Below are 22,873 nucleotides of genomic sequence, written 5' to 3'. Positions count from 1 at the left end.
TCTCAGGCAGCCATTTGCAGCTAAAAGAATGAGCGACATAGGCGCAACTGATCCCTGGCCTAGTGCCTGTGATCATGATTGTCTAGTGGCTAGCCCCAAAGATCACCCAGCCTGCTACTTTCTTAAGCTCAAGTAGTAGAGAGCTGAGTATTTACGCTGGCGGTCCCGGTTTCAGTACCATCTGAGAGCTGTGAGCATGTGTATGCTGCCAATTTGTTACACCAATACACAATGTTCTATCTTGATCCTGAAGCCACTTCAGATTATGGTAGAGCATTGCATGGTGGGACTGTAGTTCCCACAGGCTACGTCTATATGGTAAACATGAATTTTATATACAGTAGGTATATCCCTCAGGTACCAGGCAAGATACCAGTGTGTTCCTTAGTTACTCACAGATGCCCCGGAGCTTCACCCTGCATAAAGAAATAAAATGGTCAAAGCTTTTGGTTGTTCCACAGGAGAAATCTTATCTGTACAGCAGTGGAGACAAATGTAGATTAGTTTTACATGTAATGATTTAAATAACTAAAGAGGAGCATAGTTATTAGTATCTAAGAATGATTTGTTTTTTGTTTTGTTCTTAAAAACAGCTGCTGGATCAAGGATAAGGTTGTCTTTTATGTGACTTGTGCTGGTTACTTTGGAATTATGTTTCTTATGAACATAGCCATGTTCGTGGTGGTGATGGTGCAGATCTGCGGGAGGAATGGGAAAAGAAGCAATCGGACCCTGCGGGAAGAGGTCCTGAGGAATCTTCGTAGCATGGTCAGCCTGACCTTCCTGTTGGGCATGACATGGGGTTTTGCGTTTTTTGCATGGGGCCCCTTACATCTCCCTTTCATGTACCTCTTCGCAATATTCAATTCATTGCAAGGTAAGATTAATTCCATTTCAGTAAACCAAGCAAGGATTCAGCTGCTGATGTTATGGAAGGGAGTGCTTCTAGTGATTTGACCAGGGGATTCGGAACCAAGTTTCTTGGGATCTGTCTTTGGTACTAATTCACTGCATAAACATGGAACACTTAATTCTATCTGTGCCTCACTCCCCATCTGTAAAACAAGAAGGCCTACCTCACATGGATGTTGTAAGGCTTAATTAATTAATGCTTGCAAAGTTCTCCAAGTCGACCAGCCCTGCTTTTGCTATTGCTCACAGTTGAAAGAAATGCCAATGATTACAGCATTCTGTTCAGGTCTCTTTCCTTTATTGAAGGTCTGGGGGTGTTATTTTTCCAGCATAATTTATCCTTCAGGTGTGGAAAATTGTAATCAAGTTATTGTACGTCATAAATTATAGAAATATTCCACTGATATTTAAAATAATTTAAATTCAAGCAAATTTGTGCATACACCACCCAGCATGAGAATCCCCTGCCCCACAAAAAAAATCAATAAGAATATCATTAATAGAGAGCATATCATCCCACCAACAAATAAATATAAAGATAAAAATAAATCTTTCCAAAGGTCAGCAAAATATCTTTCCTTCATGGAAAAGCACTTGACATTTGTTCTGTGTGGATTTCATTCTGTCTGCTGCTACAGATGAAACAAATTTACTGCTGTAAGAGATTTACTAAGCTTTCATGGGAAGAAAATAACATTGGTAAAATGTGAGTCAAAATGTCCAAAAGGTGTTTGAATCTGGTGTTTTAAATATTTTGCCTCCCAAGGAAATATTTGGTGTTATAAATATTTTTCCGCCCCAGATTCTGATATGATTTACTTCTGATTAAGGATAAAGAAGTATTTGCTGTAATGAATCAATGAGTAATACACAGGGTCTAGAGAGATTGGAAGCGTAGGGAAGAACATAAAATGAGATTGAAAAAAAGCAAGTTAAGGGTCTGATTCGGCAAGTGCTCTGTCACGCTGCCTTCAGCAGCGTTTTCTGTGCAATGGGCCTGCAGAACTGAGCCCTAGTTCAAAACCTCCGAGGAATCTTTTTCAGTGGGAGAGGCATACTTTAAAAGCAGTAATGTCAAAAGAAAAAAAAGAAATGGGGAGGAAAAAATAAACCCAAGGAATGAAAGCAGATAGCAAATTAAACATGTGCTTGTAATGCAGTATGGTGGCAGAAAATGCCAGTGTTTTAACTCTGAGACTGTCTGTACAGAGGCATTACAACATGGGAGATGATAATCCTGTATAAAACACCAGCCTGTCTAGAACTAGAATATTACTTATATTTCTGGGTATCTCCACACTAGAAAGAGTTGATAAACTGAGGAAATTCAGAGAAGGTTAACAAAAATCATTGAGGCTGGAGACATGCACCTAGGAGTAATGAGGTGAAACTGAGCAATGGAAAATTTAGGATATATATCAGGAAATATCTCCTAATCAGAAGATGCACTAGATTGTGGTGTAAGTCCCATTGTTGGAGTCATCTATAGTGCACAGGACAAACCATTAAAATACACTGAAAAGCACTTCCTGCAGATGGAGTAGGGGACGTCCATTAACTTGTGGGCTTTAGGGTACCATCAAAGGGATACATTAAGGCCCCAACTCAGCAGTGCACTTAAATCCAAGCTTAACTTCCAGTATGTGAGAAATCCTGTTGATTTCAGTGGGGCTACTCATGTGCTTAAACTAAAGCACATACTTTAAGTAATAGAAAGGGGCAAATCATGTATAAAGTGTTGTATTTGCATTTAGGCTCTGATGTAACATACTTTATGTACTAGAGCGTTGCACACGTCATGGATCTTATTTACATACTAGTGATTCCTTGCATCCCTCCATTCCATCCCACAAGCTCCCTGTGTGCCATCCTCCCATCCCCCTCCATTCCAGGGACTCCTTGCAACTTCCCCAGGCTTTTCCGGCTGGGGTTTGTGTGCAGCCCTTCTCCCCTCCCTAATACCAGGGTCCCCAATTCCCCACACCCATGACAGGAACTCTGTGTTTGCCCCTATTCCCTCCTCCCCTCATAGCAGGGCCCCCTCAATCTCCCCCACACATCAGGGTTCTTTGTGCCCCCTATTCCTCCCCCCATATTAGGGTCCCCCATTCTCCCTCCCCATGCCAGGGGCTGTGTGCACACTCCTATTTCTCCCTAGCCCCTCCTCCCAACACCCCCCCAGTTGTTTATTTTTCTCTCACTGCGTGATAAGTCATGCAGGGAGTAAACATGTCAAACTTTGTTGTGAGGAGGGGCAGAGATGAGATGGGAAATTGTTATTCTAGAAGGAGTTAATGGGTGCCATCAACCAGTTATTTGATCTATAGACAACTGCAAAGGTGATTGCAACTGTGGCTGTGCTAATCAAATTCAGAGGCTCTCTGTATCCTCCACACACATGCGCACACACATACACAGACACACACACACACACACTTACTGCAGAAAACTGAAAAGGGAAAAACAAGGTTCTGCCAACTGATGCCTAGAACTTTCCTTGTAGGCAGTGTAGCTGTAGCTGTCAGAGTCCCAGGATCTTAGAGAGATACGGTGCGTGAGGTAATTCTCTCTCTCGCCAACAGAAATTGGTCCAGTAAAAGATACCCTCTCCCACCTTGTCTCTTGATCTTTCCTTCACATTTTGGAATTCATCAGATGCAGCATCCAAAAGTTACTGTTTTACATAAAGAAAGACAATTAGAAATGCCATCACTCCCTTTGTAAGGCCTTCACAAGCTCAGTAGTTAGAATTTTAATTGGTTTTGTACTTCCTGAATTTTAGTTCTCACAATTTTTTTTGTCAACTATCAAATAATTCACAAACAACATTTTTCATTATTCAACCAACACCACAAGATAGCAAAGCAAGCAGGTTGCAGCCCCCACTGACCTCAGTTTGGGCAATGTTTTAAATTAGAGACCCAGGTCCATGCCCAATTGTACATGCCAAAGTGCACCAGTGCCCAGATACTGAGATCTTTGCTAGCAAAGGTTTTTTTTTTTTTATGATTCAGAACAATATTTTCCAAACCCTGCACTGTCTTGTTGTTCCACCCTCTAAAACCCAGTAGCCATGAGCACACGGAGTTAAGCATAATTAGGAAACGGAAGAATCTCCAAAGAACACCAGTTAAGCGTTTAGGCCCACAACAGACCTCACTTAAATCATTTTTCAGATATAATCATTTAGGGATCTGGCATTAGAATTTTGCCCTGAGGTTCAGCCTTGGCTCTGCCTCCGTTAATGAGAATGAAGCAAGCACATGCCAAACCAGAGAGAGATGGAAGATTCCACAACTAACGCCTACCTGTGAAGGGCCAGGATCATGTTATAATTCCTATTTCTGCTTTCAAAATTAGCACTGGAGTATCTCTATGGAACTATTACAGTTGTACTGTTAACCCAAATTACAAGCTTCTTACCAACACAGGACTGCATTCTGAAAATTGGAGGCTGTAGATCTGCATGCAAAAAAAATTCTGCTTACAAGTGTGTGCATCTGCATATGTGGGCACATTTACAGCAAGTGTATGCACAAACCAGGCAGAAATGGGTAGTTGGGCCACCTCCATAGTAATTTATAAATGTATTTTCCCCATTTTCATACTCATTTGCAGTAAATATTTATGCAAATAGTGATGATCTTTTTTGTGCACTTTATTGGTGCAGAGACTTCCAGTCTCCAGTATTTAAAAAATTGGCCCTGTAGATCTGGAACACTAGGAGTTAAACAGGAAAAATCTCCCTCTATACTTGGCTTTGGGGGTCTTGATCTTGTGTTTATGAGCGCAAAATGCTCATTCAAGTCAATGAAAGTCATGGTTGTGTAAAATCTAGAGGATGGGTAAGCACTCAGTGATTCAAGCACCTGTTACCTTGTACACCTCAGTGATGCAGGTTGATGACGAGGACCAGTTCATAGTGGTTTTCAGAATGTTTACAACATTAAGATTTTATACAAATAAAATTTTGATTTATCCATTTGTTTGCATTGCTCGCAGGTTTATTTATATTTGTATTCCACTGTGCTATGAAAGAGAATGTGCAGAAACAATGGAGGAGGCATCTCTGCTGTGGCAGATTCCGATTGGCAGACAACTCAGGTAAAAAAAAAAAATGCATGCTCATTTCATGGCTCCATTTCTGAGATGCAGAAGTAGACTGGAAAAGGCCAGGTGCACAGCTTGAATCTCTTGGATTTAACACAATTTAGGCCACAGATGTGGAAAGAGTAAGGAATATGATTATTAATAGCCTATGACTGTAATAATGATTGCCTGGGGACTCTTTAGAGAGTGCTCCATAAAAAAGTCTCCAGTCCTCACTTTACCAGTTGGCTTCACTGGAAAACTTAAATTTTGTAATGCTGTGAGCATGGCTTTGGAAGTCCCTTTTGTTTTACAGCAACAGTGAATCACTGTTTAAATAAGGATTCAGAAGGTCAAATCCTGGCCCCTTTTCCTTATGTATAAGGGGCTTGTGCCAGACCAAGTGGTCCTATGGGCTATCAGACTAATGTGGAGGGGATATTGGAGGTGCTTCACAAGAGCCGTATGTTGAACTGATGAGGTGGGGATCTTTCAACCCCACATGTATCTTGTGTGCATCCGAGCTCTTTCCCCCCAATATTGTAGCCATAGAAACCAGAGTAGCCAGAAGAGATTTACTGGGGCAGAGTGAAAGAGGCTTGAGCACACCCAGAAATTGATGTCCCTTCTTACAAACAGGATCTCAAAGTGGCAGGGAATGTGAGGTCCCTTTGTGGGAACTCTCTACTGCTGCTCCCCATAGCAAACAACTATTGCTCTGGGCCTTCCGCAGGCACAAAAGCCACTTCCCAATGTGTTGATAATATCGGCCCAACTCCACAGCTGGTGTAAATCAGCATTGCTCCATTAAAGTCACATTGACATGCCATAGTTTGATATACTCTCAGAAATATTATTTTTTCTTTGTAAACCATAAATCCACTGTCTGACCTAAAGATTTGAAGTGAGTTGTAGCAATGTGGATGCTTACCATATGATACTTACTCTCAAACCAAGGGTCAGAGCATTGGCTGGTGTAAATTGGCATTGTGTGTGACTGCATGGCCATGAGCAACTTAGTGTACTGCCATTTTGTCCTAATTACTTTAATGCCAGCAGGTGAGGCATTCTCACTGTAAGCTGTGATGCATCTTATATTGTCATTTCATATTAAGAAATCCTGACTCATTAAATCAAAGTTAAGACAAACTAGGAAAGATATATCAATTCTGATCAGGCATCCAGATTATTTCATGCATTCAGTTTCCAACATGCAAGCTGTAAATCATGAACTGGCAGCTGCAGATGGACCAAATTATTTCCAGATTTTTACACTGCTGTTGGCAGCCTTTGAGGAGGATAGCAATAAAAGTTTGAAGCATTCAAGGACTTCAGTGGTGGTACTTTATGTGGCATAATTACTTCTTATACTTACCAACTCGTCACTGCTGGCTGGTTTGCTAGGGAGGGTCAGCATGACACCATTAGCAGCTGGAAGAGTAGAGTATAAATCAAATAAGATTTTAAAACATGATCAGATTATAATTAATTTTAGAACACGATCTGATCAAAAATCTGCATGTTGTCATGGTTAGCACAAAAATAGTAAAATTCACCCTGGTGCAAAGAGTCAAGATAAAATCCTGCTGCTTACAGAAACCAAACCAACCATTAAAGGGTTAAGTGGTACATAGGTCTTTGCTTGGGCCCCTCTGCATGTGGATTACTTTTCTCCCAGAAGAATAAATTATAATAGTAAGAACAACAAAAGGAACAAGGACTTGAAATTAACCTTACATGCAGGTATGTGTTGCAATGTGTTTTGTAAAATTAGCTGTTAAATTTACTCCTGTATGTACTAATTTTGAAACACACATTGTGAGGTTCAGAATGTCAATATTCTAACAACATTTAATTGTGAAGTAACTTTTTGTCCTAATTTGGGGGAGGGGGGTATGACTGAGGGGGGAGGGGATTGTTTCTTTCAATTGTCAGAAAAGCTTAGTTTAACAATGCAAATTAGATCATTTAAAGTTATTCCATTCAAATATATATTATTATTATATCAATGTGTTAGGTACTGTACACATATATAGGAGAACCCAGAATCCAAATTAAGCAGTACAAAGCAGCCTAGATCTAGCAGATTTAGGTCTGGTCTATACTACCCGCCTGAATCGGCAGGTAGAAATCGACCTCCCGGGGATCGATTTATCGCGTCCCGTCGGGATGCGACAATCGATCCCCGAATCGGCGCTCTAACTCCACCAGCGGAGGTGGTAGTAAGCGCCGCCGACAAAAAGCGGCAGAAGTCGATTTTGCCACCGTCCTCACAACGGGGTAAGTCGGCTGCAATACGTCGAATTCAGCTACGCTATTCACGTAGCTGAATTTGCGTATCTTAAATCGACTCCCCGCTGTAGTGTAGATGTACCCCCAGCCTCTTTATGTTTCCTCTTTAGTAGGGGAATCCCTGAATGGAGTAGCCAGAGTAATAGTGCCCACACACCCCTTCTCCTGGGTTCCTCAGCACAGAGGGTATGGCCAGGGCAACCTCAGACCCCAACAATCTCTTGCTGCTGGAATGTCTAGCTGGGTGTAAATTAGAATCCAGCCACCCAGATCCAGAACTGCAAGAGTGCAAAGGTGGCTAAAAGTCAACCTTGGTTCTTCCCGCTCCACTCTTGATGAACCTGCCCCACAGTCCTTGCTCTACAGAATTCATAGACTAAGATTTAAAATTATGGAGGCTGCTGGTTGTCTATGCTTGTGAACCGCATTTCTTTGCATTGTTCTTTTTAATCATAGAAAAAGAGTAGGGACCTGATTGTTTATTCTTGGTGCACCCAAAACTGGCACTACAGGGCCCCAATCCCTTACTGGGGTCTCTTGGCATTACCAGAATACAAATAAATAACAGTAGTTGTTAATTTTATAAGAAGTTTGGCAGTGCCATTTTAACTATCCCACCAACAGAGGGACCGACTCCATCGGTGCTCCAGCAAAAAAATAGTGGGTGCTCAGCACCCACCAGCAGCCCCCCCATCAGCTCCTCCCTCTCCTCCCAGTGCCTCCCACCTGCCGCAATCAGCTGTTCAGGGGCATGCAGGAGGCACTGGGGGGAGAGGGGGACAAGCAAGGGCGGGGCATGCTCTGGGGTGGGGGGCAAGAGTGGGAAGAGGCGGGGTGGGAGCTTGGGGAAAGGGGGGGAGTGGGGGAGGGGCCTGGGGCAGATCAGGGGTTGAGCATCTTCCAGCAACTCAGAAATATGCCACCTCTGACCATCAATCAGTTTTAACCCTAACTAGAAAGTGGAAACATCAACTACTGTTCTTTAATGTCATCCTTAATAACAAAGTAAAGCATCTTGAAATAGTCCTGCTTTCTAAAGAACAAAAGATGCCACCAGACAAGAACTAGAGCAGACCACTTTGTTATAAATAATGTAAAAAGTGCTTCTGATGCTTGGAAATTAAATAATAGAGAGAAGCAGGAGTTTAGTGCTGATAAAAATGAATGATTTAAAAAAATGCCTATTCATTTTCAGACTGGAGCAAGACAGCAACTAATATTATAAAGAAAAGCTCAGATAATCTTGGGAAATCCTTGTCCTCCAGTTCTATTGGCTCCAACTCAACCTATTTGACATCCAAATCTAAATCCACTTCAAATACATACTTCAAAAGAAACAGCCATACAGGTGGGTCATTTCTAGTACATCAAAGAGATCTTTCTGGTATGGTGCTTCAAATTGTGAATGTTTACTTTGCATAATAGGTATGCCAGTGACTTGTGTTACCTTCATGCATAAAAGAAAAGTCAACTGAACATTTTTAAAAATGTTTTTTTGTTTAGTAAGGGCTGTCATGATGCAATATTCACCAACCATGATAAATATCCAATCTTGGACTTTTATTGTGATATAAAAAATATAGTTAATAAAAATACTTAGCTCTTATATAGCACTTTTACTGAAAGATTTAAAAGGTAGGTAGAGAGGTACTAGTAGCCCATGTTAGAGAAACTGAGGCACAGAGAGGTGATGCAACTTTCCCACAGTCACACAGCAGGCTAGAAGCAGAGTTGGGATAGAATCCATATCTTCTGAGCCCCATTCCAGTCTGTTGTCCACTGGGCCAAGCTGCCTGCCATTTAACTGTACTACATTTACTGACAAAGGGACAAATGGAAGTTATTTGGAGGTTTGATAGTACTGTGTTAACAAAATATACATTGTTTTCCCCCTTGTACAAATAGCATACAGTTATTACATAGCTGTTCAGATGTCGTGTGTAATGAAAAGGACCATCTATATCTCTATATTCCATTCACATAAAATAATTATGTACTTATTCTAGGAACATTGTAATGATACCCAAACAACGGAACAACAATGACCTGAAAGCTCATGTGCTCATATTTGTTTTGGATTATATTTCAGAGAAGCCTATAAAGCAAAGTGATTTTTCCATTGAACTTTCGTTAACCAGTGCCTCCACGGATAGCTTTCTGCATCAGACAAATGTTATCAAGAATATTCCTCTAAAATGTAATGGAAATCAATGTTCACATATATTTAACCCAGTCTGTAAAAAGGGAATCTGTTTGGTTGTTTCAAAAACAATCTGTTAGATTCACTCGTTGAAATTATCATCTCCTTTATGAATAATTTCAAAAATACAGACTTGGCTTAAATGAACTGACTACAAGGAACTTTCAGACTTTTTATAATACTAAATACACTTCACAGAGTCACAAGACAGGTCCCATTTCTGATACTCCAGTCTCTTTTCATGTGTAGATCTCCTACTGACATCAGTTGAAGCTCTACACAAATATGGAGAACAAAGCATCAGAGTCAAGTTTCACTGTGTGATTTGGAGAGGAGAATTTTGCCCACAGTCTGAACAGGTGATGTGGCTTAGTACCAGGAATTACCTTCCTGCTTTTCCTTCTCCTTATCACATAGTTCATTCAGGTGGACTATAACTGGCTGGTTAGATCCAGTTATTCAAATGTTTATGTTGCCCCTTTAGCCTGAGCAGTTAGCCAGTATTCCGGGCCTTGCAGGATTGTTTCAATGAGGAGAAGTGAATAATATGAGTCAGATATTTAATTGGTGTAATCTTATTTGCTTACAAAGAATGTACACAAAGTCCTGTTTCCCTAAACACAGTGCAAACAAACAACAGAAAGAAATTCCCTTGATCAGAAATTCCCCAGTGTGCCTGTTCAGTGAACCAGGACTCCCAGAAGCCCTGTCCATCCATTTCCCCTCACGGCCCTGCTCACAACAGGCTTCCTGCTGACTTTGTGCCTCTAACACTCACAGTTTTCAGAACCAAATCCTAGCATCTGTGACTGCCACTGGCAAACCCATTAGCTCACACTGCTTAGCACTGACCAGCCATGCAGCCCATCATCTTCGGCAGATCCCCCCGCCCCATATTTCCAGCTGTCTTTACCATATAAAAGGGGTTTCCTCCCCACATCAGCTTTCATAGTGTTTGGTTTATTTCAGTAAGCGTGCTGCTGTTATGACACTACAGCAATGCCAACTCAACAGATAGTACCTGGTCACATTCTCTGGTTTCCTGATGATCATAGTATAAATGTGTCAAATTTTATATGTTATAGAGTCATGTACATCTCTCTGTGGTTCAATCCACAGCAATCCAATCTCAGTTCAGTGCATAGTACTGTTGATATACAATTCCATTTATGCCAGTGACAACTGAGAAGTTTTAAAACTGCTGTATAGGACTCTATCAACACTTCTTTTTTGTTGGATCACAGCAAGCCTGTGCTTAAAGATAAAAACACACTTAAAATTAAATACATACTTCAATGCTTTGGTAAATTAGGGCCTTTGTAGAACATTAGCAATTAGAACATGCCTGATCATGCGTTTTCACTACTTTTAGTGCTTCTGCAGTGCAGTCTTAAAAGAAAATGGATTAGTGCATTGGATTAATGCATTAGGAGAAATAAAAAAGGCCCCAGATAATAAAATGTAAGTAGAAAGAGGAAGAACAAAAATATATTAAAAAAACAAACGAATTTCTTATACCTTCAAACAAACTGGGAGACTATCATTTTGGAATAATGATCAGACCAAGTACTAAATATTTTTTAACCTTAGGCAAAATTCTCCGCTCAGAACCTTATTGCAGATCAAGACTCAACATTTTGCTCTTCCTACATGTGCATATTCCCCACTAACAGTAGTCGGAACCTCTGCGTGCAGGGAAATGAGACATCAGATGAGAGGTTCTGAAATGAACCGAGAATGTTGTCCATATAAGGGAACGTTTCTATAGATGTTTTTATTACTCAAGCTAGTTTCTTATGCCCAAGTAACTACTTATGTGTTTTTATTGTGAGTTAACTACAATAGTCATGGAGTTTTATGTACTTTGCCACTGGAATCTGGGCTGCCAGACCTTGGTGATAGAAAAATCCTATTAAAAGGGGAGTTACAGCAACACAAACGTGCCACCACGACTGTTTCCACAAAGGGCTAGCCATGAAGAAGGTGTGGCCAAAGATCCAAAGGATGAGCTGACTCAGCATATTTCCGTTGGATATCGGTGTAGCTGGAACTTAAAACAAGCTCGGTAGTGCTATTACCATATGCCCTTTCGAATAAAACTCCTCAAATGCACAGCTATACTGTGTACACCTCATATTGCAATTGCCCCTCCATCACCCCTGGCCATGAATCAAACCCCTCGGGCCCAATTCAGAAAAGCATCCTCACTCAGGAAAACACTTAATCATATGCTTAAGCAACTGACTAAGTGCTTCCTGGATAGGGATGGACTTAATTACGAGTTTCAGGGCTCTCCTAAATTGGGTCATAGATAGTAATGCAATAATTTACTGGATATTATAGAAGCACCAAAATATTCTGCGTTCTTTTTAATATTATAGTGATTTCCTTTTCCCTTGACCATTTGAAATATACATTTTTATTTCACTTTTTCTACCTGTGACACACTAAAGTAATTTTGACTGGATCCAGTTTTTTCAGATATCTACATTCCTTCTCAAACAAGTTTTCATGGCATGAAAAAAAAAATTCAGAAGGTATTTTTTATCCATTTGGTTCAGTTTTTTGCACAGCTAATCTACTCAAATTGGTATCTTGGCGACTCTATAACCATTTTTAGTATACAGTGTAATAGATGTATGTCTTGGTAGCTGTTAACGTGGTTGTTGATCCCTGGAATTGACCCAGACATTCATATGTTTATGGTATAGATAATGTCTTCTAAGAGCATTTCCTCAGCAGAGGTGGAACAGTCCAGGTAAAGTGTGCATCATTTTTGTTGAATGCATGATTTCAGCAGGGTGGAGGGGGAATCACTTGCATGAAGTCCTAATTGACACAAAAAGGACTATTGCTAATCAGAAATACTGCTTATTCCTCACTATTCATCATCTTGTTATTGATGCTGATTGGCTGAAATTCAAAGGGCAAATATGCTTCGAACTCTGGTTGTCTATGCACTGCATGGAGCATGAGGTATCTGAAAGATTACCCTTCTAGAAAACGTACAACGTTACAGTATTAATGCTCACCATGTGATTAAACATTAATTTAAAACAAAAAAAAGTGCATTTGAAAGCAAAAAGACCAAAAAAAAAGAGCATCCTACTGTCAAAAGTGATGTGATGAATTGCTAGATATATCACGGTACATTTCTAGAAGGAATAAATGTATAAAAAGGTTATGCCAGGGCTCTACGAAATTGTCTTTTTATTTGGGCCTATAGCCATTATAGAATTCAATCTCCTAACTATTGGTTTTAAATTATCTTTCAATTACATCAAAATTAGATCTGAATGACGGATCGTATTTTTCAAATATGCCTAGAAACTTTGTTGTGTATTACTACTCAAGTTGAGAATTTGTTTAGTAGAACGGACAAAAAAAAACATGTCCATGAGTTTTCAGAATCATGTGGCACAGCTGTGATATGGGACTGACAGAAAGCAGTCACATGAAGCAATGAAAGATCATATATGCTGAAATACTAACTCCACAGCTATCAATGGCAAAACTCGCATTGACTTCAGTGGGCCAAGATTTCATCCATAGGGTCCGATCCAAAGCCTGTTTAATTCAACCAAAAGACTCCCATTGACTCCAGAGAGCTTTGGATATAGAGTACAAAAAAGTTTTGGAAAATGAGAGTTAGTTTTAATGATGCTGTGTGAATGTGTGTAATCATTTTTTGGGTACTGAAACAGTCTTTCCTAGGACACAAGAATTCATTTTAAACTCCTTTTAAACAAAATAAATAGAAAAACCTCATTGGCTAGTGAGTAAATGAAACTGAAGAACACACAGTACCCATCCATTTGCCGTAGTACAAGGAGATATTTGCTATAATGCATTAGCAATTTTCACCCGCTTTAAAGAAATATCATTCTTAAACTGCCTGTTCCTTTGTTCATAATGAAACTGATTAGATTTTCCTCTATGCAATCCATTTCTCTTTTACATGCAATTCAAGTAGCATTTCATATTGCAAATCTTTATGAGAACTATAGCTTGATACCATCATTAAATCTTTTCTGAAACCTGCATTTTCATTTTGTTTTCATTAGTAAGCGGTATATTTATTTTACATAAAACATATTCTGATATTAATATAATAAAATACACTGATTTAAATAAAATTACCTTTTACAGAAGAATTATCTGAAGGTGGTTTTACTATAAGCTATATCAAGCTGGTTGACTAAAGTGCCAGAGCATTGCTTCATGCAGCCATTCATCTTGCAATCACACTTTGTGTTGGGTCATATAAGACTTGGGATCGGGGAACTCATTAATACAGTCTAAAAAGGAGAGGTAATGATTGCTCACTACATGAGCTCTCCCTACTGGTCAGACTCAGAACTGAAATGCTGTTAGCCACACAAGTGGATGCTTGTCCTCTTTGTCTGAAGAAAAGTCCCATACTGGAGGCTATGTGAGTGAAGGCTACAGGGTTAAAGGTGGCAGCTGTGGAGATACTCATGAATAAGCCTTAGTCAGTATCAGGTGAAGTGGAGAACGATGATCCACACAGCAGAAACAAAATACTTTCTCCTTATAGCTGAGTACTTAGCTATACCTGGGTCCCCTGTGTAAAATTCCCTTCAAACCAACTTGGGTATATGGTGATAATAATGTATGGTGTGGTCATCAGAAGTGTTACTGACATCATCAGACACAGTGGGATGTAGATTTTTGAAAGTGAAAGGCGGGGAAGAGTGAACTGTCTTCTTTCTTTTTCTCTCCTGCGTCATGCTTGGTTTAGAGCATATGAAACATGAAAACATATGAGTTTTCCACATCTATGTAGTGCCACAAACCACAAACATAGCTCCTCAGCTCTCCTTGTATTCTCCATGTGCTAGAAAGGCAAACAGATGCAATTGTGATAATCAGGCCAGTTTTAAAATCTGCTCATCTATTTTTATTTGGAATCATCTGCTGCTTTCTGTGCTTGTTTTTGTTGTGTTATTTGATAACTGTTTAACTTTTATGATTCATATTATTAAATGCTTTTCACTAGCATTTTTCAGCGATTTCATTATTTGGTTCAGTGAGGCGCTATTTACCAAATGTTACCAAAGCAATGCTTGCATCACCCCCTCTCCTGTAATATTGTAATACCTAGACAACCTTTTTAATTTGAGAGTTCTGTAGCTGGAATCTTCAGCAGACAAACTAATGGATCCTACTGTGCCTTGATATAGTTGCAGCATAAGCAAAAGGGGTGATAGGGGAATAGATTCAGGAAAGGACTGAGCAGAGGCTAGGATTCCAGATATGTAGGTTAGAATATGTAGAATTTAGTCTATAGCATATAACTGAAAAGAACATAGAAGGTATAATGTCAAGCTATTTAATGGCTATATCAAAAAATCAGCAGGGCAATATAATTGAAAAAAATAAATTACCTACAGTAATGTAGAGGGGGATTGCCTGCAGGAGACAAATCTGGTAGATAATAAGCTTGTTTTAAAAGCCCTAATTTCCTGTTCCTGTTTCTTTTCCCCTTCCTAGACAATACTTTCGTTGACAAGGCCTCATCAAAATTTGCCCAAGTGGATGGAGAGCAGACACCAATCATCCCAGTCCATCAGGTTATTGACAAAGTCAAGGGGTACTGCAGTGCTCACTCAGACAACTTCTATAAAAATATCATGATGTCAGACACATTCAGCCATAGCACAAAGTTCTGATTGGGTTTCTGAACTTCTGAACCACAAGACAACACGCAGCCTGGAGATTCTAAACAATGGAGTACTTGGAGACTGAGTGGCGAGAATTATATTACCAGATTTAGTCATTTTTCCCATGGTATATTGTCGTCCTCTTAACAGCTTCTTCTCGAGAAAAGGTTTTTTCCCCATTAAGAGAGTCAGTCATTTTCTCGTACATAGTACTGATACTGACATTTTCCCACCATGAAATAAAGACTGTTTTCAAACATCAGCTGTATGCCAGCGAACAGGATACTGGGACAGCTAATTTAGGTGTGATCCTATGTGTATATTTGCAAGACTGAAGAAGTTCCATAAGCCCATCTCTCAATAATGTCAGATCTGAATGGGAACAAGACTTGGGTCTTTTAGAGAAAACAGGGGAAGTATCCCACAGTACACACAAGCTCTTGGATGCAGCTTTCTTAGTCGGTCTCGTCTTCATGAGAAATGTGAATTTTCCTTACTGTATTTGTTAAACTCTTGCTGTTTAGGTGGCCATTGCCTGCAGTGTTTTCCACAGGTGAGGAAAGCCTAACTCCAGTGTCAAAGGGTTATTTTGACCAAATGAATACGTAAATCTCCAGGGCTAACCACACAAAGAAAATTGGATCCAAATATTGCATACAGCAACTAGTCTATAAACTCTGGGACCACACTGTATCCGTGTGCACAGAAAAGCATTTATCACATACCTGCACACCAGGATTTGCTTGTGATAAGGGTGTGCAAGCCACTGATAACTCTCCCGTAAAATTTAAGCCCATATCTGTGTGTGTGGTTTCAGGTGGTGCAGCATCAGTAAAAAAGCTAATTCTAGACTTTTCACAAAGGCATAAGTTTCAATATTCATTGATGTACAAAAAGGGAACACCTCCCATTGTAACCACCACACTGGTATGGGTGAGCCCATGCTGATTGCTCATGTTGGTCAAGTGAAATGGGAGTCATTAGCATGTACATTCATAGGAAATATTACAAAGGACCCCACACTTCGTAAATCATGTAGTGCTATAAGTTTATTAGTTAAAATACCTCACAGATCCTTTGTAAGCCCACATTAGCTTGTCCATTTTCTATATTGTGGCCATATTGTACAGAGAACTTCTGCCACAGGACATTGCAATTTATGAAGGCTCTCAAGGTCACAGTACATTACACAATAGCATTCAGCATCTACATGTGGACTTGCATCATCCAGATCTTCAAGCTTTCACTGGCATCAGCTGATTAAACTAAATCTAGATCCGTACTGTTTGAGATGCAATGACCAAGCAACATAAACTGGGGTCTGTATCGTTGTGCTATGCACAGAAGTGTGTGCAGAAGTAAAAGAAGAACATAAAATACTTACTTTTCCAAGCCATGGCACCATATGGCCATTTCTAACACTGTTCTCAAAAGTGCACAGCTATTCTTGAAAATATGTAGAAACCCATGCCAAATTGTGAAACACCTGTAAATGCACAATTCATTTAAAATGTCAGTAATAGAGCTGGCCAGAAAATGGGATTTTTCCATGAAAAAAGAAGTGTTTCCAAAAAACACATTTTCCCAAAAAGGCCATTTTTCATCAAATTATTTTTACCTAAAAATTTCAATCAGTTTTGTTCATCACACTTCCACAAACCACTGGTCTGATGTCATACAGCTATTGATTAGTTCTCAGTTAAGAAGCAATTAGATGTTCAGTAACAGGGTATTTGGATTTGTACCTTTATGGGCTCTTTGCATCCACTCATTTACAAAGATCATTTTATTCGGTGCCCCCACAAATGGAATATTATCCTTAACTACAAACACCTTGATCACTGCAGGGAAGAAGTATATTTTAATCACATTCAATCCTAAAACACTGTTCTGAAGTAAAGGTCCTACAAATAACCTGACCAAACCTTTTTCATATTAGCGCAAAATCCTTACATGCCTGTATATGCTAAATTCATCCCTATTGACTTCATCCTAGGGATGAATTTGGTCAAATACTTTTATCAAAGGAAAGAATTTAGGGAAAACTTATGTATGAGCATTTACAGAACTTGTATATTATCATCCCACCTGTCTACCTGCAGTAGATAATAGTGTTCAGATAGTAGCTTACTGTGAGATTTCTACCTGTCTAGGATGTTCTACAGTGACAAGATGGAAAAGAAAATACTTTCCAGACATTGAGGAATTAATGAAACACAATTGTTCAATAAAATATGAAGTAAAGAGTAAAAGAAGTATCCTGGCTGAAGCCTAGCTGTAACCTAACCAACAGCTTAATGTACAGTTGCCTATATTTTTGCTAAATTAAGAATTTGCTCTTTTTTTTACTACCATGTAGTAGTCCTTAACTGCCTATGTCAGATGTTCTTGAATGCTCTCACTTTTGCAATGTAAAATCTCTACTTTGTTGTTGACGTCACAACCTCCCTTGTATATATTTATTTATTTGTGAGGTTAAATATGTCAACATATATTTTAGCTCCATAATCTCTGTCCTTGTTATTTTAAGCTTCTGATTCATCATAGGAGGAGAGGGAAAGAATAGTCTCTCATACTTTTTCCAAAATTGTGAAATAGTTTACTGTAGTTGTATCTTTTACCAATACGAGGGGAAAACGACAGTAATTTGAAATATTAGTTAGTGGAAGTTAGTGTAACGGATTTAAAGATGGACTAAAGTGGAAAGAAATATTTTTCAAATAAATATTCATGTTATTAGTGTTACAAAGAATTAAAATATTTTAATAATGACTTTTTTCTTTCTTACAGTTCGATGGGAAAACATTAGTTGGTGGAATGTTGGAAAATAAGCTGCTGCTTATTCAGTATGTGCATTGGGGTTTGCTTAGCCAAAACTCTGAGAATAAGTCCAGCTCAGCCGGGAATGTATTTTGCATAATTCAGTTTTTCTTGTTGCGATTAATTCAATGCTAAATCCAATGCATGACTGAAGAGTTATGCTGGGTCATTCATTTAGTGGCAACCCAGTTATACTGACACACTGAAAGGGGAACAAAAGCAGAAATCCTATACTATACACTGGCATGCTATTTTCACAGGAGTATAAATAGATCATCTTAAACTCTGATTTACACCAAGGTAGTTAGTTATTCATCTCCATTTGTTTCTAGGGGCAGGATTTGGCCCTTAAGTATACCTTCAATATCTTAGCAGGATTTAAACTGAAGCTCATAATGTATAGTATTTTGACTAATCACTGCTAAAATATTTTAGCCAATTGTCATAACTCTTAGCCAAAAACATACTATAAAAATAGTTGAGTAGTTGCTGTGGCTTACATGCAAAAGCTCTAATGTTAAACTGCAAAGAGCACAGAAAGCCACTGATCTACAACCCCATATGTGAGCCTCGGCAGAGAAAATGCACTTACAATATATTAAAAACTAAGAGGATTTTTTTTAAAAGTGTTCTGACATTCCCATGAACATTGAGTAGAATACCATCGTTTTCATCCTTAAATATAGTTATTGGGATTTGTTTTATTATGAAGCAAAATGACATGAGCAATGCTGCTTTGTGTCTTTGCCGTGCCCTATAGCAGTGGTTCTCAACCAGTGGTCCGAGGCTCCCTGGGGGGACCATGAGCAGATTTTGGGGGTCTGCCAAGCAGGACCAGTTTTAGACCTGCTGGGTCAGGGCTGAAAGCCAAAGTCCCACTGCATGGGGCTGAAACGTGGGGCCCTAAGCCCCACCCCCTGGGGCTGAAGCAGAAGCCTGAGCAGCTTAGCTTCACAATGCCCCCTGTGGCCTGGGGCCCTGGGTAATTGCCCTGCTTGCCACCCCTTAACGCTGGCCCTGGCTTTTATATGCAGAAAACCAGTTCTTGTGACACAGGTGGGCTGTGGAGTTTTTATAGCATGTTTGGGAGGGCCTCAGAAAGAAAAATGTTGAGAACCCCGGCTCTAGCAATTAAGCAGCACAGTTCATTCCAGGGCAACCAACTAACAAAAATAAATCATCTCAGGCTTGAGTGAGTGGTAGATACTGGATTTTTTTTTTAAAAGAGAGACCACAAAGTTGAAGTAGGCAGTGAGACCTCCTTGTGTCATCTACACCTTGTAGTTGGTAGATTGTAGGGTTGCTTCTAGCAGGGGTCAGGCTTCTGTGGTCTGGCTGCAGAGCTTCCTAACCCTAACTAGGGCTGCCTCTGGCTTTTTTGCCGTCCCAAGCAAAAAAAATAAAATAAAACCTGCGGAGCGGCCAGAGCCAGGGTGCAGGACGCTGCAGATGTGCCCCGGGCAGCGGAGTGCACTCCCTGGCTAGCGGGGGGGAGGAACCGGGGAGGAGAGAAAGAAGGGGGGGGCGGCCAGGGCTTCCTTCAGTGGGGCACTCGCCATGCTGCCCCTCCCGCCATGCCACCTGCTGGGAGGGCTCTGCGCCGCTCCGGTTGGCAGGCAGGGAAGGACAAGGGCTGCCCTGCCGGGCTTGCTGCAGACCTGGCAACGGCTGGGGCAGATGGAGTGTGCAGCCTGCTCCCAGCAGGGCGCTCCCCTCCTCCACGCCGCCGCCCCCTACAGGGCGGCCGGAGCAGCAAACCAAAAAACAAACAAATTGTGGGGTGGCCGAAGTGGCAAAGCAAAAAAAAAAAAAGGGGGGGGATTGGAGGGATGCCGCCCCTTAGACTCTGCCACCCCAAGCACGAACTTGCTCGGCTGGTGCCTGGAGCTGGCCCTGACCCTAACCCTAACCCTCGCCCCCTCCCCCCACACACACACCGCAGCCTGGCTTCAGCTCTGCTCCCACCCCCAGCCTCGGCCCCCAGCTGGGGCTCTGCTCCCAGCTCCATGTGGGGGGGGGGAAACGTAGAGGAGGGGGGACCCTGAGAAGTTGGGCACCACTGGCTAAATGTAGTTTACACACATTGCCACCTAGTGGCTGAACACTATTATACAGTTTAACATTCCATTACACCTAGAACTACACAAATGTATGTGGTAGGTAGAGAGGAAGGGGAAATGTATCATCAGTGAGGACACTGAAAGAGGTGGGTGCATGTGCATACAGCAAACTCCCCACCTGAGGCCCTGATTTTGCTCTGCATAGGTTGACCCCCCCCCCCCCCCCCCCCCCCCCCCCCCCCCCCCGCAGTGGTACTCTGTTTAAATGCAGGACTCTGCCATTTTGGAGTGTCTTGAAGTACTGGGGCCTTTTCTCCTCATTCTCTTACTTATTATTTATTAAATATCAATAGCTATTTAATTTTAATCCTCTGTAAATGGCTCCTACAATAAATTGCCTCCACCAAGGCAAAGGACTTTGCATGGGTGACTGTCACAGGGATGGGAAGATAATATTCCCAGCCAGCTTGTGGAACAGCAATGAAGCTACTTCATAACCATACTACAACTACTCCTGTAGGAAGAGCTGTATTCTTCTATGCTCCCTCAAGTACGGTTTTGGCCACCTGGTCAATATAGTTTGCAAATTCAGTGGCTACGCCCTTGTATTGGTATCCTCAACACCACTGTAGTGATCATTCAGGGCTTAAGATGCTTGCAAGAGAGCTGCTTAATGCTGTAAATGGTTCCCACTGGCTGTGTGTAACCAGCTTGACCATACCTCACTCAGACTCTCTGGGAAGCAATTCCACTGAAGTCACAGTCCCCAACACCACATCTTTCCTCCCAAGCCACATTAATAGAACACAATTAAACAACATTAATATAACACAATCACAAATATTTATAACCAACCTCAGAACTAAACTTGCTAACAATGTTCAAATTAGTCTTCAAGGTGCCCTATGCTGTCAGTCAAACCTGTGGGGCTCCCCTGGAACATTAGCACTACCGGTATCAGAAGGCAGCAAATCTACTTGATCGGATTGTTCCAAGGCCTTGCACTCTGTAGTCTCTTCCCACTGGGGCTCTTGCTTGTCTGAGACCCTCTTGGGCAAAACAGCACACTGAGTGCCCTCCTGTCTGAGATTTGGAGTAGCCTATTCTACTGTAGTATGTGTCCAGCTGAGATGACAACCACCAATCATCACAGAGCAAACTCTGCTGTTTGCAACCATTGTTTCCCTTCATAGCGATGCACAGCATAGTTTGCATGCAGTGATGACAGCTCCTGGGGCCCCAAATCATATTGGCGGTTTTTTGTTTTGCCTTATCTAGCTCTTTATATATGTGCTAGTCCCCAGTGACCCTGACATAGGTTTCTAGCAGCACAGGCAATCTTGTTTTCTGCTGAACAAATTGTCAGCCACTAACCAAGCATGTTTCATTGGTGTTTTTCTGTAATTTAACACTACTAATAATGGATCAACGTCTGACTCCACCGACTTTTTCAGTAGGTACTTCATTATTTTGACACTGTTTTCCACAACCTATTAGATTGGAGATAATGATTCCTAGTGGTTACATGTCTCAACCTGTATTTCACTGCAATCTGCTTAACCTCATGTCCTCTAAACTGTGACTCATTGTCAGACCTTACTATGTTAGGTATAACATGTAGCAAATCTATTTTTGCTATGCACAATCACCTGTTTAGATGAATCTTCTAGTAANCATGTAGCAAATCTATTTTTGCTATGCACAATCACCTGTTTAGATGAATCTTCTAGTAATGCTATGTCAGAGAAGTGAGAATAGCCTAGGACAAGTAGATAGTTTTTTCCATCCAACATAAACTAATCCCGGGAGCCAATTTTTCCTATGCCACCAACATGGGCTCTTTCACTTGACTTGGCCAGTACTTTTTTCCTGGGGGGTGGGAGGAAGGCATATGCAACAAGCCTTAAGAGCTGCCTCAATGTCACTGTTCCTTTGAGGCAAGTATAATAAGTTGTAGGAAAATAACCTTCATGTAGCCTTTTTAATGTAGTTTTCTGTAACACCATAGGACTCACCACCCTGGTGCCTTTAAGCAAAATTCTACCTCGTACTGAGAGCTCCCTCTTAAATTGATAATGCAGCTTGGGAATATGCTATCCCAGTTGCTCTGTGCTAATAGTCCTAACTACCTTCTGCAGGGTTGTATGCTATGCAATAGCTTTGGCAAGTGCAGTACACATCTTGTCTGAGACTGGATAGTTCGTATTTTTTTAAATCAGATTGACATGAACAAAAATCTCTCTGGACTTTGCTTCACTGAACTTTTGTCAAATGAGCGAGAGGATGTCTGCAACCACCAAATCTCTCCCAGGTACGTAGTCCATTTGCAAAGCACACATTTGTTGCTAAAAAAATAATCTCTTTAGTCTTTGGGTATTTGCCAGGCCCCTTTTGGCAATGGTAGTAACTGGTTTATAGTCAGTTTCAGTTAACGCAGGCCTCCCATCAATAGAGACACGAAACTTTTTACACCTAGGAACTAAGGCAGAAGCCTCCTTCTCTCTTTGAGCATATTGATTCGCAGTTTTTGTTATTGCCCCGGAGGCATAAACCACTGGTTTCCAGTTTTGACCATTCTGTTGTAAGAGGACTGCACCGATATCTCCTGGGAACTGTCTGCAGACAACTTAGTTGTGAGCTTACTGTCATAGTACCTTAGGACTGCAGCCTCTTCAATTAACACCTGCAGTTTCTCAAACACTAAGCTTTGCATCCCAGGTCCCTTGGACATCTTTGCACACACAGGTTGCTGGTTCAGGTAGCTAGGTTAGGCACAAATTTCCCTTCATAGTTCACTGTTGCAAGGAATCTTGAGC

The 22,873-nt window shown here is 40.8% G+C and overlaps 1 protein-coding gene across 4 annotated transcripts in view; it reads left to right on the top strand.

The window, feature by feature from the left end:
* Positions 1–17,161, top strand: part of ADGRG6 (adhesion G protein-coupled receptor G6) — a 155,431-nt gene extending 138,270 nt beyond the window's left edge. For 3 of the 4 annotated variants that reach the window (XM_034765519.1, XM_034765517.1, XM_034765518.1), the window contains 4 exons: positions 594–877; positions 4,915–5,016; positions 8,489–8,641; positions 15,008–17,161. In XM_034765519.1, coding sequence (XP_034621410.1) covers positions 594–877; positions 4,915–5,016; positions 8,489–8,641; positions 15,008–15,186 — 718 coding nt within the window. In that variant the 3' untranslated portion in view covers positions 15,187–17,161. Of the gene's footprint in view, positions 1–593; positions 878–4,914; positions 5,017–8,488; positions 8,642–12,204; positions 12,252–15,007 lie in introns of all 4 variants that reach the window. The other variant, XM_034765520.1, reaches the window with a different exon arrangement.
* The last annotated feature ends 5,712 nt before the right edge of the window (positions 17,162–22,873 follow it).

Source organism: Trachemys scripta, chromosome 3 (genome assembly GCF_013100865.1).
Source record: "Trachemys scripta elegans isolate TJP31775 chromosome 3, CAS_Tse_1.0, whole genome shotgun sequence".
Classification (NCBI taxonomy): Eukaryota; Metazoa; Chordata; order Testudines; family Emydidae; genus Trachemys; species Trachemys scripta.
This window is presented reverse-complemented; position numbering and strand designations above follow the sequence as displayed.